The 17,869-nt window shown below is 41.2% G+C and overlaps 1 protein-coding gene and 1 long non-coding RNA gene across 3 annotated transcripts in view; one reads left to right on the forward strand and one right to left on the reverse strand.

Moving 5' to 3' along the window:
- Positions 1–1,161, reverse strand: part of DNAJC1 (DnaJ heat shock protein family (Hsp40) member C1) — a 196,922-nt gene extending 195,761 nt beyond the window's left edge. Inside the window, exon 1 of one of the 2 annotated variants that reach the window (XM_002717400.5) lies at positions 620–1,161. In XM_002717400.5, the coding sequence (XP_002717446.2) occupies positions 620–832 (213 nt within the window). In that variant the 5' untranslated portion in view covers positions 833–1,161. The remainder of the gene's footprint in view (positions 1–619) is intronic. The other variant, XM_051820685.2, reaches the window with a different exon arrangement.
- Positions 1,153–17,397, forward strand: LOC127483449 (uncharacterized). Its single transcript, XR_007909674.2, has 2 exons — positions 1,153–1,574; positions 4,057–17,397. It is a non-coding gene; the product is annotated as an uncharacterized lncRNA (long non-coding RNA).
- Positions 17,398–17,869: the final 472 nt, after the last annotated feature.

A 17,869-nucleotide genomic window follows, 5' to 3' on the forward strand; every position in this document is an offset into this window, starting at 1 on the left:
TCCCACGTGGCGTTGTAACCACTGCGCCAAAAGCCAGCCGGCATGGAGATTTTCAAACTGATACCAGCCCCTATCCAAGGGCTAAAATATTACCAAGTATAACGCAAGAAAAAACTTTTGAAACCTAAGACACTGGCCAAAATGAATTCCTATCTTCTCGGAAGGAAGGCAGCTGAAATACGCGCAAACGGCAACGTAACAATTTAGGGTGAGACGGGGCTCCTCTTTCTCCCATTCGGGAGGGCAGGAAAGGGTAGGTGTAAGAAACCGGCTACCCACACCACGCTTCCGCTCCGGGGTGGGGGTGGGCCGGGTCTTCCCAGAGAGGCCAGCGCAGCACAGCAGGCGCTATCACGGCTCGGGCAGAGGGCACCGCGCAGCCTGTCACCGAGACCGGAACCTGAGGAGCCGGGGCAGCGGTGAGGAAGTGGGGAAGGCGGACCACTACCGAGGCAGGGGTTGCCAGGAGACCCCGTTGGACCCGGCGGGGAAGAAGACCCCCCAGGAGCACAGCGACCAAGTCCTCCTGCCCTCCGCGCCCCCGCTCCTCGGGACGAAAACGGGGGTCCGAGCGCTCCTCCCACCCCTTTCCGCCCCAACCCCACGCGGCTGCGCTTACCTGCTGTACCCCGAGGAACTGGTAGAAGTTGAGCTGCACCTCCTCCACCAAGTCAAACAACTCCAGGTCTCCGCTCTCCCAGCCGCGCGCCGGCCCGGCGGCCGCCAGCAGCAGCAGCAGTAGCAGCCACAGCGGCGGCGGCAGCGGGAACGGCCCGAGCCGGAGCCCGCGGCGCTCAGGAAGCGGCGCCAGCCGGGGGCAGGGAGCCGTCATTGAGCCGGGCTCGGAAAGGTCACTAGCCAGGCAGTACCGTCGGCCGAGACCGGGGACGTGGCGGGGAGCGCGAGCTGTGGGGAGTAGCGCCTGTCAGTCAGAAGCGCGGGCTGCCGCTCCGGAGCGGCCCACCCGACTGCCGGCCCCAGAGGGAGTGCGCGGACTGCCGGAGCCGGCGACCGCAGCGTCGGGCGGGCAGCCGGGACTACCTTCCCCGGACCCTCACTCCCAGGCCTACAAACAGCTGGAGGGCCAGCGCCCGGCGCCGAGGTTACAGAGGAGGGGGAGAGGCTTCCCCGCGCCTCAGCCTATCCTGGGCCTCGCTTCCGGTGACATCACGTCTCCTAGCAACCGCGGCGAGGGGCGGGGCCGGAAGTAGGGACTCCGGGCGCCCCAGTTCTGGGCCTTGTAGAAATTCCTCTTGGTCTGTGGTGCTTAGGGCAGAGGTTTGCGTGCGTTTGCTCATATTACCACACGTGGGCACTTACGGCCGTCACGCAGCCACCTGGAACGTACCACGTGTAGATTTCCTTCGAAGTCCCTATCGTCTTGCCCGCCCCCACATAGTGAACACCAGAAGCCTATTCAAGGCCTGATTTATTGATTACAGCTTGCGCTCCATACCTTTCATTATTCCATCAGCCATGATAGAGGAAACTGAACCAGACAGCGAGTAGAAAGTATGTTTTTGTTTTTTTTTTAAGAAAGCAGAAAAGGAATGCAAGCCAAGACCCAAAAAAGTGTGAGTATACTTAAATTATGTATTAAGATTTATTTACAGGCGTAGAGGTAGGTGTTGGGTTGGGTGCAGCAGTGAGGTCGCTGCTTGAGACTCGCGCATCCCATCTCAGAGTGTCTGGGTTCCAGTCTCAGTTCCTCTGTTTCAGATCAAGCTTCCTGAATGCACACCCTGGAAGGCAGCAGCCTCAAGTACTGGAGAGCTTGCTGCCCTCCATGAGAGACCTGGATTTAGTTCCCACCTCAAGGGCTTGACCTAGCTGTGCCCTGGCTATTGCTGGCATTTGTGGGATGAACCAGTAGATAAAAGAACTCTGACTGTCCCTTTCTGTCTGCCTTAAATAAAGTTTTCAAAAGGAAGAAAAAAAATTTTGCAAGCATAATAAAATTGGCAGTTGGGTCGAATTAACACTTGTGACTCAATGACCGTCTTAGAAGTTTAATTTCACCGCCAGAACCTACTCAGCCTCAGCTGGGATTCTTTTTCCAATTGAGGTCTATTTAAAGAGTTGCATGGAGGCAGGGATGACGTTGTGGTACAGCAGGTTAAAGCAGGCCTGCTACGCCAGCATTCCACATGAGCACTGGTTGGAGTCTGACCTGCCCCACTCTCTCTCCAGCTCCCTACTAATGAACCTGGGAAAGCAAGGGAAGATGGCCTAAGTGATAGAACCCCTGCCACCCACGTGGGAGACCCTGGGAGACCTGGGTGGCGTTCCAGACTCTTAAATGCACCCTGGCCAAGCCTCAGCCTTTGAGGCCATTTGGGGGAGTGAACCAGTGGATGGAAGCTTGCTTGCTCTCTTTTTTTTCTCCCTCTGCCTCTGTAACTCTGCCTTTCAAATAAAATAAATATTTAAAAAAAAAAAAGAAATATAGGCTAAAACTTCCTCTCTCTGTGTTAATAATGTCTTCCCTCCAATTTTCACATTGATCCTTATGAGTCTCTTTTTAATTTTTTTCACTACTGTTGTTCTTTGTGTAATTTATTTTTGTTTAGGCCACCTCATGTTTTTTCCTCCCTGACTCCCTACTCTTGTGAATCAAGTGAAAACAGAAAATCAGAATGCTACCCTATTTTTGAACATTTGACCTCATGCTTTTCCCATCTTGTATCTAGTCTGTGAAATTAAGATAAATAGGGTCATGATAGCACTACTTATGCAGAATAATAATATTTTACATTTGATAAAATTAGAAAAACACTTTAGGAAGCAAATCTACTGAGGAAATATCCAGTTTAAGAATATGTTGAAGTCATAAGTGAATGCAAGTATATGTTGCTTGAAATTAATGTATACACATAAATTAATGACAAGAGAATCTATCCTGAAGTTGATGCTTCAGATATACCAGAGCAGGGGTGTCTGAGTCTGCTGTGTCCCCTACAACAGAATACCTGAGAGTCAAGTAATTTAAACTACCAACATTTATTTCTCAGAGGTCTGGATGTTGCATCAGGGAGTCAGCATGATGGCTTTCTTGTAAGGGCCTTGTTCCTGATTTACAGATGGCCCCTGCCTTGCTGTGTCCTCCCATGCCCAAGGGAGAAGGAGGGAGAAGATGAGATGGGGAGAAGAGAGGGAGAGATGCCACATCTCTTCTAATAAAGATCCCCAGCCCATCAGGGTGCTGTACCTTCATAAGCTCATCTAAACCTCCTGAAGGCCTCACCTCCAAAGACTATCACATAGGAATTTTGGAAGGGCACAAACATTTAGTCCATTGCATTACTTTTTGTGTGCATCCCCAGTCCAGAACATAATGATGACAGCATGTGATAGCATTCAGTTAGTTGAATTGAATCTGATAACTGCCTCATCACTGTTGCCCCACTCTAGACTACAGTTTTATTTTTGGTGTATCAGTTTTCTTAAAGTGAAAGACATTGCTACAAGTTCCTAAATCAGATTAATGCTTATTCAATGAGTAAATAAAATAATATGAGTAATAGTAAAAATTACTTGATATCTTAATATGCATCTTTTTTTCCAATGTGGTCATTAAATTAACCACAATATGACATTTAAAACTAGGGCTGCCTTACCACAAATATAGGATGCTTACTCTGATCTTTTGGCAGGTAGTCTAGTATTTCCCTCATGAGCTCTACGTTTATGTTGTCCAAGAATCCTAGGGACTTATTCCATCTAAAGGAAGTCCATTCTCTTTCCAAGGCCAAGCTAAAAAGCAGTTGGAGTCACTTTGGTACAGTACTTCTTGCTGACAAAAGGAGTTACTTGGGAAGATTCATCCCACCCAATTCTAATCACACTTGGCTACCTGGAGATGATGGTTCTTGCTGGTCCAGGTCCCTTGCAAAGTCCAAAATTATATTCCTATTTGGACTTCTAGTTTGGTGTCTTCATATGTTCAGCCATTGTCTCACAAAGGATGGTGCAACTGAATCAATCTTCTTTTGCCAAAGTCTGAACCAAGAGAGTTGATAATCACTAATTGCTTTTTTTCTCTGATAACATTTACAGATTCTGGACATGGACTGGTCAAGCTTGGCCTCAGCAGAGGGCCTTCACACAGAAAAAAAAGAGGAACCAATAAAATGTTCAACAGTCATATGGAATGGAATGGGAATGAAAAGGATACTCAACCATACAGCCCATTTTCCCACAAGACATTTATCGAGTTTGGGGGTTGTACCAGATGCTGAGGGATTGGACCTGGTAGGCAAAGTAAAATCTCCTCCCATTCTACCAAGACATACAAAATTCACTCCACTTAGAAGGTGCCTGCCTCAAAGACAGAGGCACTGGCTGGCGCCGCGGCTCACTAGGCTAATCCTCCGCCTTGCGGCGCCGGCACACCGGGTTCTAGTCCCGGTCGGGGCACCGGATTCTGTCCCGGTTGCCCCTCTTCCAGGCCAGCTCTCTGCTGTGGCCCGGAATGCAGTGGAGGATGGCCCAAGTGCTTGGGCCCTGCACCCCATGGGAGACCAGGAGAAGCACCTGGCTCCTGGCTTCGGATCAGCGCAGTGCGCCGGCCGCAGCGCGCTGGCTGTGGCAGCCATTGGAGGGTGAACCAACGGCAAAAGGAAGACCTTTCTCTCTGTCTCTCTCTCTCTCACTGTCCACTCTGCCTGTCCAAAAAAAAAAAAAAAAAAAAAAAAAAAAAAAAAGACAGAGGCACTTTCACTCCTCGAGACATTTCCAATATTTCTGCGATATGAGCAGAAGTCTGAAGATCTAAAGTTTAACATCTCTCAGAGACAGAACTGAATCTCCTGAGCAAAGGAAACGAGGTCCTTCCAGGCTCTTAATCAGATGCCCTGAGGAATTACGTGAGAAGACCAGAGAACCCGGAAGTGGCCAGAGTCTCACTAAAACTGCCACCCAGTCCAACCCAGCTCATCCCTGAATAGACTGAGGTAATCAGACCACTCTCTGTTTTTCCATCTATATTGTCTATAGGTTTTTAATAGAAAAATCTGGCACTTGGTAAAAATATTCTGACACATGAGAAGAGCAGGAAAATTTGACCAGTAATCAAGAGAAAAAAAAAGTAGGTAATAGAAGACCCATAGATAAATCAGATAATAGCATTCAGTTTAGAATTTTACCATCGTAAAATAAAGCAATAGGAGAAAAAGTAGACAAAATGAATTAAAATATACAGAATTTTAACAATTGGAATCCATGAAATAATTAATGGAAAATCTTGAATTTAAAAATATAATATCTACAATAAAAAGCTTAATGAATGGGTTTAACAGCTGACTGGACACAGCAGAACAGAGGATTAGTGAACTTGAGAACAGGTCAAGAAAAAATATTCAGAACAGGCACACTTATAAAGGCAGAAAGTAATTTAACAGTTACTTAGGGCTGAGGGTAGTAGAGGTTAGATATTGACTGCTAATGCATATGGGAATTTTTTAAGGAGTATAAAAATGTTCTAAAATTAGATCACGGTAATGGTTACATAAACTTGTGAATACTAAAAACATAGACTTGTACATTTTAAGTGAGGAAAATGTGTGTTGTGTCAATTATATCTCAGTAGGGCTGTTAAAAAAAGGAAGGAAAAAACAACCATACAAATGCAATAAACTCGGCAAACTCCCATAGGATAAATGTAACAAATCTAAGTATGTCATAGTCAAACGTTAGAAAATCTTCTGGGGGTTGGCGCTGTGGCATAGCGGGTAAAGCCGCCACCTGCAGCGCTGGCATTCCATATGGGCACCATTTCGAATACCGTCTGCTCCACTTCTGATCCATTTCTCTGCTATGGCCTGAGAAGGTGGTCAAAGATGGCTCAAGTTCTTGGGACCCTGTACCCACATGGGAGACCTGGAGGAAGCTCCAGGCTCTTGGCTTCGGATCGTCTCTGTTCCGGCCATTGGGGCCATTTGGAGAGTGAACCAGCGGATGGAAGACTTCTCTCTCTCTCTTTCTCTCTTTCTCTCTCTCTCTCTCTCTCTTTCTCTTTCTCTACCTCTCTGTAACTCTGCCTTTCAAATAAATAAATAAGTAAATATTAAAAAAAAAAAGCTTCTGAGAAGCAATGAAGGCAAGCGTTTCAAAAAGCCTTAAAGAAGGAAATCTTAAAGTCTAAGGAAGGCAGAAAATTAATGAGCTAATATAAATATGTGCATAGTTCAGTGTAAGGAGTTAAATAATCAGAATTAATCTGCCTTTTACTTTTTTAAATGGTTTTAGTGAAGACATCTAATTATTTTCAATATGGTGCTTTGCAAGTAAGCTGGGAATGTATCAGCTCTTATATGATTAAAGAATGATTTTACATGTTAAAAATCATTTTGTAGGTTCTGTAGACTCTATGGATAAGGTTCAAGGTGTAACTATTTGTGTGTGGCTAAAATGCACAGGGAAAAATATGCAATGAGAACAGGGAGAATCCAACTTGTTGATGGGTCATCCACATAGAGGTTGATAGGAAGAATTTTGATCCTGTTACACAAAATCTTGAACATCATAATAACCATTGCCTTTAAATAGATATGTGTGTGTATGTGTATATTTATATGTATATAATTTACTGATTAGAGAGACAGAGTTCCCATCTGCCAGTTTACTACCCAAATGCTTGCAACATCTTGGGATGAGCCTGTCCAAAGCTAGGGGCTGGGAACCCAATCCAGGTCTCCCACACTGGGGTAATGGTAGCGCAGGAACCCAATTACTTGAGCCATCACCTGCCGCCTTCCAGCGTCTGCATTAGCAGGAAGTTGGAATCAGAAGCTGGAACTGGAGATTGAACTCGCAGGCACTCTGATGTGGGACACAGGCATCTTAACAGGTGTCTTAACTGCTAGATTAAACTCATGCCCATGACCAACCCTTTGACAGCGGGGAATGTGAAAGAATACTGGTAAATTAATAGACCAATAGTACACAAAGACGCTTCAATAAGATATTTGGTAGTTTATCATTTACTTTTGGGTGAGATTAAATTTGTGAAACAGAATGGAATATAGAACCTATTACAACTAAAATCTAAACTCATAAAACCAACATTAATGGCCTATTCATCTCATGATTTAGAAAAATCTGGCTCTCATTAAATCTTGAAATGTTCTTATTAGCCTCTATATGGCTGTTTCTCAAATACATGGACATGAAGTTCTGAGATGTCATTGTTCTTTAATGGAACATTATCCTCTCTTAGTAATTTATTTATCCAAACACTATTCACAGACTTTCATTGAGTTGACAAAGGTTAGAAAAATATTGTTTTGGGGAAGCACCTTCTTGGGAAATAATTCCTTTTGTATTGCATTTTGAATTTTAATCATTTGAAGGTCCTTATGAATAAATACAGATGTTCTTCATGTTATAAATAATAAATATAAATTTCTAACATGTTGATTTTCACTTCTTTGAATAATGCACTACTTATTCAAATAACCTCATAGTGAATAAGAGCACAGATTCCAGAACCAGTTAGATTAAAATTGAGCCCTAGCTCTATCAGTTACTAGCTGGGTGATTTCTGTGTTTCATCTTACTCTAAAAATTTGAGTAACACTGCCATCAAAATCTAAGGTTGTTGTGGGAATTAAGTGAGATAATTAGTGCTGAGTATATAGTGATTGCTGTATATATATAACTATAATTTTATGGAAAGTCTTTATATTGTATTAAAGCTTCCATAAATAAATCTTATCTAGTTATTTTTATTGTTTTTTCATTTGAGAGCAGAGAGAGACAAGAGATATGGAGACAGGGAGGGAGAGGGAGAGAAAGCTCCTATTAGCAGGTTCAACCCCCGGGTATCTACAATAGGGAGGTACAGGGGGGCCAAGCCGGTAGCTTGGAACTCAACCAGGCCTTTCACATGAGAACTACTTGAACTATCAGCGCTGCCTCCCAGGGTCTGCTTTATCGGGAAGTTGGAGTCAGGAGCAGGAGTTGCAAATCAAATCCAGCTACTCCTGTATAGCACACAGCTATCCCAACCACTGGCCAAATGCCTGCCCTTATCTCTTTGTAAATGTCTAGATGTTGTCTTTAAAAGTATTTGTTATCAAGCTTAGGCTGTTCTTGTACACGTCACTAGAAATTTGTCTAATCTTTTGTCTAGATTGATAAAAGACTTAAAAGACTTTTCACACACACACAAAAGTGATTGTTAAAGTCAGTTTAAATTTTTTCATTCCAACTTCATAAAAACATACTAGTAGGGCCAGCATTGTGGCATAGTGGGTTAAGCTGCTGTCTGCAGCGCCAGAATCCCATATGGGTGCCAGTTCAAGTAGTGGCTGTCCAATTCCGATCCAGCTTCCTGCTAGTGCACCTGGGAAAACAACTGAGGATGGCCCAAGTGCTTAGGTCCTATACTCACGTGGGAGACCCAGAAGAAACTCCTGGCTCCTGGCTTCCGCCTGGCCCAGCCCTAGCCATTGCAGTCATTTGGAGAGTGAACCAGTGGATGGAAGACCTCTGTAGCTCCCTCTCTCTCTCTAATTCTGCCTTTTAAATAAATAAAATCTTTTTTAGAAACCAATTATTAATGATTTTCCTGCTAAATTCAGCTTCAGGTTAAACAGCAGATATTAATAGCATGTACCTGATTGAATAAAAGGAAAACATTCACATTCAACTATTTAGTCATTCGAGATTCACTGGTAGTTGTCATCTTACTCTGTAGTAGCTAGCTCCAGGTTTTCAGTGATATTTTCTGCTTGGTGTGGACTTTAATTATCACAGAAAAATCCATGTTAAAATTTCTTCTAACATCTTGTGGTTCCAGGATTATCATTTTTCAAAGGTTTTTAGTAACTAACTTGAATAACTTTTTAAAATTTAAGCATTAGTCTTTCTCCTTCAACCCTCTCTCCTACCAACTCCTCAATTCAACACAACCACAGCAATTGTATTTTCTTCAAACACAAAGGTTCCAATTAGCCTACAAAAGGAAATTTTAACAGACCTCTTCTTCAGCCTGAACAGCTTGGTTTTGGCATCCAGCCACTGAGCGCTAGTACTATTTATGATGCCAAATTGGAACACAGAGGAAAACAGTGCTGAGTTGCTATTCACCTCAATCAACAGGCCCCAACTAAGGCATGAGTGTGTATGTAGAAATTCCATGCCTCATAAGTTCTTGTTATTAAATTTACTACGAGGAGGCCATATTCTGCACAATCCTGCATTGGTAATATGATCACATAAAAACATGGAGACAGAGTAAAGAAAACTTGGTTCCAAATGGTAAGATATGGGAAATTTAAATTTGCCGTCCTAAATATTTCTGTTGCATTGCACCCATTTTACCAAGCTATATATCCCAACTTCATCTCTCTCCACCTCCTATTTAAAATGCTCTATCATTTTTTCCACCACATATGGGCTCTTAGTGCTAAGATTTCATAATTAAAGTCTATTAACTTTAAAAAAAGGGAGATAATAATTTCACCACCAGGGGGCAAACAACATTTTTATAGGCAGAAGATGTATTTAACATTTTACAGAAATTATCTCCTGTGAACATATCCTTTTTACTGTTAAAATTCAGTACACTTAAATTAACAGATATGATTCTAACTTAAATCTTTAAGGATAGAGTATGTTTACAAGGGAGAAATTTTTACAAGTTGTCATTAATTTGTATAATTATATAAGTCCATTTTACTTGTGTAGTAAATGGATGCCCTTCCTTTTGTGATAAGTTTTTAGGTGTTAAAAGGAAATTTCTCCCTCCATTTAGCCTTTTCTTTCCTGTATATACTCATAAAGAAGAAAAGCAGAAATGGGCTTTTGGATTGCTAGTCTAGTCTTTGTCTAGAGGGCCTTTACATTACTTTTAGTGTAGATACAGGATATCTTGACAAATGGTTCTGAAGTATGTATTTCAGCTCAGCTTAACTTATATACTTAGGTCTTTATTTCCTTCTGAATTTGGGTTTATTGTCTTGCTTACATTAATTGACACTTTACCATTTTCTAATTGTATGTATTTATTTATAATTATTTATTTATTTATTTAGAAAGGCAGAAAGAGAGAGAAATCTCCTATCCACTGGTTCACTCCCCAGATGCTAACAATAGCTGGGGACAGGCCAGGCCAAAGCTAGGAACTGGGAACTCAATCTACTGCCCAACCCCTTGGCCATCACTGCTGCCTCACAAGCTGTGTATTAGCAGGAAGCTGGCATTGGAGTGAAGCCAGGACTTGAATCCTGGCACTTGGATATGCCATGTGGACCTTCCAAGTGGCATCTTAACTTTGCCAAATGCCTACCTCCACTTGCTAATTTTATATGGGTGAAATGATCATTTTGATAAATTACTCCCTTTGAAACTTTGATACCACTAAACTTATCTGGTACAGCACCAGAATTGTGAATATCTCATGGACAATAAACAAAATTTTCAGTACAGTAAATTATTGGCAATAAAAATCTCTTCAGTGAAAATTTCGGTCCAAAATGTGTAAGTCCTGTCGTCCAAAGTTTCTGGATATATGATTATTCCTGAGTTGTAAGTAAATATTCTAGTAATGGAAGCAAAATGAGATTTTTTTTTGTAAACGAAGGCATCTGTGGGATGGTAAAATAACCACATTTCACTCCTCTTGGCTTATTTTCTCTCCCCTCTTCCTGCTTCTAATTGTTTGCCAAGACCACATTTCCCTGAATTGATTCTAGCGATATCATTATTTCAAACGAGGGCTGGAGGAGAATGCAGAGGCCACAGTGGTCTGGCAAGACCTGTGGCTGGCTCACACCCCAGCATGGTTATTACCATGTTCCCAGGGCTACCACCAGGGGGGACAGAACGGAGCCAGATATCCCTTCCTGTTCACCTAAACGATATTTTTATCCAGGTGAAATCACATTGAAGTAAACATTGCTCACAAACATAAGGAGAAAAATAAGTTGCAAAATGTCAGCATAAAGGGCTTATTTAGACACATGCTAACATATATTCCATGTCCTGCCCTCTGTTACATTACTGTGGAAGGGAAATTTAGAGATAAAAGGGTTTTTTTTTTCTTCTGCTGTTAATTTGCTTCTTAAAAAAAAAAATATGAAAAAAAAATGTGTTTTGAGCTGTTGGTTCTTCAGTGGGTTAAGCCCTGCTTGGGATGACCACACTCCATATGCAGTTTAAGCCCTGGCTCCTCTGCTTCCTGCTAAGGTGCCTGTGAAGGAAGGCAGCAGATGGACCCAGGTATGTGGGTCCCTGCCACCCATGTAGGAGACCCGGATGGAGTTCCTAGCTCCTGGCCTTTACCTGGCCCAGCCCCAGCTCTTGCGGGCATTTGGAGAGTGAACCAGTGGATGGACAATTTGTCTCTCTCTCTCTCTGACTTTTAAATAATCTTTTTTTTTTTTTTTAAGTGTGCTTTGAGGCAGGTCTTTAACTGTTTTTCAGTTAAAATACCGGTGAAAATGCGCACATCCCACATCAGAATTTGCCATGTTCGTTTCTGGGCTGCAGCTGTGCCTTCAGCTTCTCTCCAGTGCAGACCCTGGGAAGCAGCAGTCAAGTAGTTGGGTCCCTGCCATCCATGTCAGGGACCTGAATTGAGTCAAGGCTCCCCAGCTTCAGCCGCTTGCCCCTCGCCTCCCACCCCTCTGGTGGCCAACATTTGGGGAGTGAACCTGTCCACAAGAACTCTGTCTTTCCGCCTCTTGGATTAATTAATTAATTGATACTTTTGTAAAAAGCTGAGAATCTTGGCTAGGTATTTCAGGGTCAGATGGACAAATTCTATGGGAAGAAACAGAAAAAATTCACTTAACATTTTTTAATGTGTTTTAGTGTCACTTTACAGGTGCGGCTGCTTCTTTTCCAACAGAAGTGTGTCCTTGAGACACTGTGCAGTCACTCTGAAACATTACAACCTGTATCAGATACCACGGTGCATCTCTTCAAATGTTCTACGTTTTACTCGTACACTAGCTATACCCAAGTGACCAGTTTCATACTGGCTTCAGCCAGCCTCCCACAAGTACACTGGAAAGGACTTTGCCTTGGGTCAAATTTTCTGACTTTTACATTTTTGTAGTGGCAGGTGATTGCCTATATATACTATCTAGCATTTTCTTAAAAATTTAAACACACTATAGAATATCTTTAAGGTAAAGACACTGTTTAAGAAGTAAGAAAGAAGCTCATACTATACAGAGAACTATACATGGAAATGAATATTTGGAAATATTTCCAAGATTGTATTTTTTTTGGCCAAAATTTGTATATGTCACTAATAAAAAGCAATTAAACTAATAAATGCTCTTTTATCTGAACCCTTAAAAACTTACTCAAAAGTCTTGCAAGTGAGGATCTAAAGATATAAAATCCATTTGTTAAAAATATAAAAACTACTACTTTTCAGTCAGTTGGCAAGAATAGTTATTTGGCATTAGGGAGGATGGACAATTCTAAGCTATATTTTAATTTTAAAATTTTATTTAAATGAAAATTTTATTTATTTGAAAGGCAAACAAACAAGACACCAAGTTAAAGAGCAATCTCTTATCTGCTGCTTCATTCCCCAAATGCCTTTAACAGCCTGGATTGGGCCAGGCTGAAGCCAGGAGATGAGAACTCAACCTAGATCTCCCATGTGAGTGACAGGGACCAAACTACTTGATCAATCACCATTGGCTCCCATGGTGTCCATCAGCAGGAAGTTAGAATCAGAAACAGCAACAAGATTTGAATTCAGGTACTCCATGATGGGATGTGGGTGACCCCAGCAGGGGCTTAACTGCTGTGTTAAATTCCTGTACCATTAAGCTATGTTTTAGCAAAAATCTTTGCACAATTGCTGAATGGAACTGAAAAATGAATCTAAGACTTAATGACAGAGTGAACTCCTTTCATTGGAATTTGTGTTTCTCGGTGGAATGTTTCTTACCTATGACAACCATTAAAACTAAACAGCTAAATGACTTGAATTTAGAATCAGACCTTCACTTTGTAACAAAATGTTAAACCAGATTTAAAAATAATCATTTTCAGCACATGAAAATTGATAGTAATATTCTTCAGTTTGAAAGATAGTCTTCGTTTAATGGTGACTTCATGAGACAATGGTTAAGAAGGTTTTAAGTGGGCTGGCACTGTGGCATAGTAGGCTAAGCCTCAGCCTGCGGCACCACCATACTATATAGGCACCAGTTCATGTCTTGGCTACTCCTCTTCTGATCCAACTCTCTGCTATGGCCTGGAAAAGCAATGGAAGATGGCCCAAATGCTTGGGGCCCTGCACTCATGTGGCAGATCCAGAAGAAGCTTCTGGCTTCAAATGTGCCCAGTTTTGCCATTGCAGCCATCTGGGGAGTGAACCAGTAGCTGGAAGATCTCTCTCTCTCTCTCTCTAACTCTTCCCCTCAAATAATAAACAAAACAAAAAATTTTAAAAGGTTTTGGGGCCAGCACGGTGGCGCACTAGGTTAATCCTCTGCCTGTGGCGCCGGCATCCCATATGGGCGCCAGATCCTAGCCCTGGATGCTCCTCTTCCAGTCCAGCTCTCTGCTGTGGCCCGGGAGGGCAGTGGAGGATAGCCCAGGTGCTTGGGTACCTGAACCCGCGTGGGAAACCAGGAAAGAAGCTCCTGGCTCCTGGCTTCGGATCAGCGTAGCTCTGGCCGTGGCGGCCATTCGGGGAGTGAACCAACAGAAGGAAGACCTTTCTCTCTGTTTCTCTCTCTCACTATCTGTAACTCTGTCAAATAAATAAATAAAAATCTTTTTAAAAAAAGGTTTTAAGTTTATTCCATTTAGAGCACATTTCACCCGTTGCTTACTTTTCAAAATGCTTGCTCTTTCCTCATTGTTATTAACTTCATCTTTAAAGGAATGTATTAATAAATATTCCTTTAATTTAACTTTTAATTGAATTAGCTTGTGGCCTCCCACCACACTCAGAATAAATCACTGTTGTTTGAAAACCTGCATAACCTTATGCTATGGTTTGGGTGTGGTATTTCTCCCTCGTGTTGAAAGCTCGGTCTTCAGTGTGGTGATGTTAAGAGGTGGTGGGATCTTTAAGAGGTGGGGCCTAGCGTAAATTGTTGAGATTATTGGAAGCACTGCCCTAGGAAGAGATTAGTGCTCTTCTAGTGAGGCTTCTGGCTAGCACTTTTGAGAGGATTTCTTTAAAAAACATGCTTGGCCTCTCCCTGGCCTCTTCAGCTTCCGGTTTCACCTCGTGGCATCTCCCTCTTATATGTGTTCCTGCTGTGGTGCCACTTCCTATGATGTGATGCAGACCTCACCAGAGCTGGCACCATGCTCCTTGGACTGTCAGTATCCAACACTATGAGCTAAACAAGTCTCTTTTCTTAATAAAGTAGGTAGCCTCAGATAGTTCATTACAGTAACAGAAAAAGGATTAACCCATTTGGACTCTGCCTAACTGCACCTAATCTCTCTCTTGCTGCACTGGTCTGCCTTCAGAGCACACCAAGCTCAGCAGTCTTAGGGCCTTTGAATTTTCCAGGGTTCTCCTCCCAGATCTCTGCTTGGGCAGCTTCAAAGCTTCATTCAGGTCTGCACTAAAATTAAACCACATCCTCAGGCGCATCTCACCTAAAAGTTCACTCAGTTGCTCCCTTTCGCAGCACTATCTGCTTTAGTCTGACTCTTGTTACTACAACTAAAACACCTGAGAGGATTTTCTTGTGAAGGAAGATGGCTTATTGCAGCCTACAGTTTTAAAGGTTCATAGTCCAAGGTCAGGTGGCCTCATTGGTCTGGTAACTTTTGAGGGGGATGGAGGGCACAGTGCTTATGGAGGGAGGATCATATGGCTAGACAGGAAGGAGAGAGAGAGCAACCAAGCTGAACTATGCTTATATAATCAACCCTCCCCTCAGAACTACCTTTTGAGGCCATGCCCCCAGTGACCTGAAGACCATCTGCTTGACCCATCTCCCAGATACCATGACTAGATCACTAGATCAAATCTTCATCCTTAATGCATTAACCATTAACATTAATCAATTAATCAGTAAAATAACACTTTGGGGACCAAGTTTCCAATATATAGATCTTTAGGGCATACTCAAACTATTCTCCAAGCTATAGCACCACTTCTCATAGTGTTGATTTTGGTTATTTTTCCTTATCTCTTCATTTTTAAATATTGTCTGACTCACTAAAATGCAGATTCCTTGACAGCACGGACCTTTGTCTTTTTCATTCCTTCAAATACTGCTTGGCCTATATTAAGCATCCCATAAATATTGTTGAATTAAAAGGTGAAAACTTTTCCTCTCTGATAATTACATACTATATTGTAGGTCAGATTCCTCTGACAAAGCAATCAGGTATACTGGAGAATTGTCCATATTGAAGCCAGGGGGAGAATATTCCATGTTTTGCTATGTAGAACCTTCATAGTAAAGAAAGGGATGACTTGAACTACACGTTGCATTGTGTTACTTGGTTGTATAACAAGTCTGAGGCAGCACTTACTTTGCAAGAATTCTGTGTGTAGCTACTCATTTTGATCAATATACTGAACTATTCATGATTTTTTCAAAACAAGTCAGATTCTAACTTGGTACCAAAGTGAATGCTATGTATAGAAGTTTCTTCTGGCACATAAAACTTTCATTGATATCCTGAAGAAATACAACAAAGAGATTTGATTGATATTTATATTCTGCTCAGTTGCAATAGGACATGCTTCAGATAATTCTAAGTTTCCTTAGGATTTGTCCTGAGAATTCTATGCAATGGCTTCAACACATAGAGCAACAATATTTCTAGGAGTACTTAGATATGCAAATATTTCCATAATTTTATATACTAGTATGAGAAAAGATTTTGAAACCCAACCAATTGTTTCATTTAGTACAGGATCACATTTCACAGAACCATCATTTTCATTTATATTCAAAAGTGAGGCTTGTTGCTATTTAAGGTTATGTTATTCATTAACTCTACCAACACATTTTTTTCATGTTAAGGTCATAGTTGTGTTTCAGGTTTGTTTCATAATGATGTCTCCAGCTGTATTTTTTGACATAGAAGCACTTTGATTAAAACTCATGGGAATATTCTCATTTCTACAAAGAAAAATGCTTGTTCTCATTTTTTTGAAACAGAAAGCCTTTACGGTAGGGTTGTTGGATTTAGCAAACAAAAAAATACATACACAGAATATCTAATTATATCTGAATGTCAGACAGACAACAAATATTGCATGGAACATACTTATTCTAGAAAAGTATGTGTCATTTATCCAACATTCAACGAATATTGTCTGGCCATCCTGATATGTCTTCATTTTGCCCATGATTTATAGAGACAGCTAGCAAAATGCTCAGATAGTCTTCATTACTTTTTTGTTATCTTTAAATGCTGTCAACTGTTTTAAAATCAAAGTGGGGAACTTCTGCTTCCAACCAAGTAACAGGGGGCTGAAACAACAAACCAAGCAAAAGCAAGTAAAATAAGTGAAACAGCCACTCCCCAGGACATTGGAAATCAGGCAATGAAGGTTTTCATTATATCAAACAATTAAAAAGCACATATTAACTAAGCATTTCCACATGTAAATCCTGTGTTACAAACACACCACAAACACAAGAGAAGAAAGAGAAGACAAGCTCTCAGTTCTTGGAGATTTTATAATTTGGTAGTGAAGATAATATAAAAAGATAATAAACAGTAAAAGATAGTAAACGGTAGGTGTCAAAAGAGGTAACATAGACAAGAGGTGTCAGGAGATCAATTCCGTATGTGCCTGTGGAGAAATAGTCAAATGTAAGGCCTCAGATGGAGAAAGGAAACGAAAGGGTATGATACACTAAATACTTTACAGTTGTTGTCCTAGTTAAGTCTTTCAACAACCCTCTGAGGCAGATGTTATCATTATCCTCCATTCCCAGTTGAAAAATGACAGTGAGGGGGTCTAAGCCACTCGCCTACATTCACACATCTGGTAAGCACTGTGTCCACTATCACCAAGGTCCTCCTGACCACCACTGCTGCCTCTAAGGTATTAGGTAGTAGACTGAGATTTGCATGGCCTATGCTCCCAGAGGTGTGACTGAGAAAGCAAGATTAAAAAAACTATTTTAGAATATGACTTTACTGTCCCAGGTGTTATAAATACAAATATCATTCAATTACATTGGATTACAAGAGTCTAGGGAAAGTGTCAAAGATCAGAAACACTAAAATCAAAACAAATTGAAGTGTTTTGGTGGCTATTTGCATGTACAGAAAAGAGAAAGCTAAAGAGAAAGGGAAAAAAACTAAGATAAATGTGAGTTTAAAGATTCCAGAAACACACACAAAATATTCCACACGAATTAATAAACAAGTGAAGTTGTAAGATTCATAATCAATGTAAAATAATCAGTTCTAATTTTACACACTACAGTGAACTAAGAAAGAAATTGAGAAGACTGTTCTACTTACAATAGTCTTAAAAAGATAGTTAGGAATAAATTTAACCAAGAAAGTCAATAACCTTGTACTCTAAAACACAGATGAAAGATATTGAAGTAGCTACAAATAAATCAATGTATGTCCTATGTTCATACACTAGAATTGTTAAAATGTTCATAACATTCGAGCAATCTGCATACTCAATCCCTATCAAGATTCCAATGAGATTTTTCACAGAAATAGAAAAAACAGTCCCAAGATCAAGGTAAGTGCAAGGTTAAATATTATGCACACAAAGACTGTTATCACTAGTAAACTCAGCAGAGTTGCATGATGTAAAATCATTACATAAAAATCAATTGTATTTCTGTACATTAACCAGCACAATCTGAAAAGGAAATTTAGAAAACCCTTCCATTTTCAATGGCATCAAAAAAGAATAAGACATTTAGGAGTAAATTTA

The sequence above is a fragment of the Oryctolagus cuniculus genome, chromosome 13 (genome assembly GCF_964237555.1).
Source record: "Oryctolagus cuniculus chromosome 13, mOryCun1.1, whole genome shotgun sequence".
NCBI lineage: Eukaryota > Metazoa > Chordata > Mammalia > Lagomorpha > Leporidae > Oryctolagus > Oryctolagus cuniculus.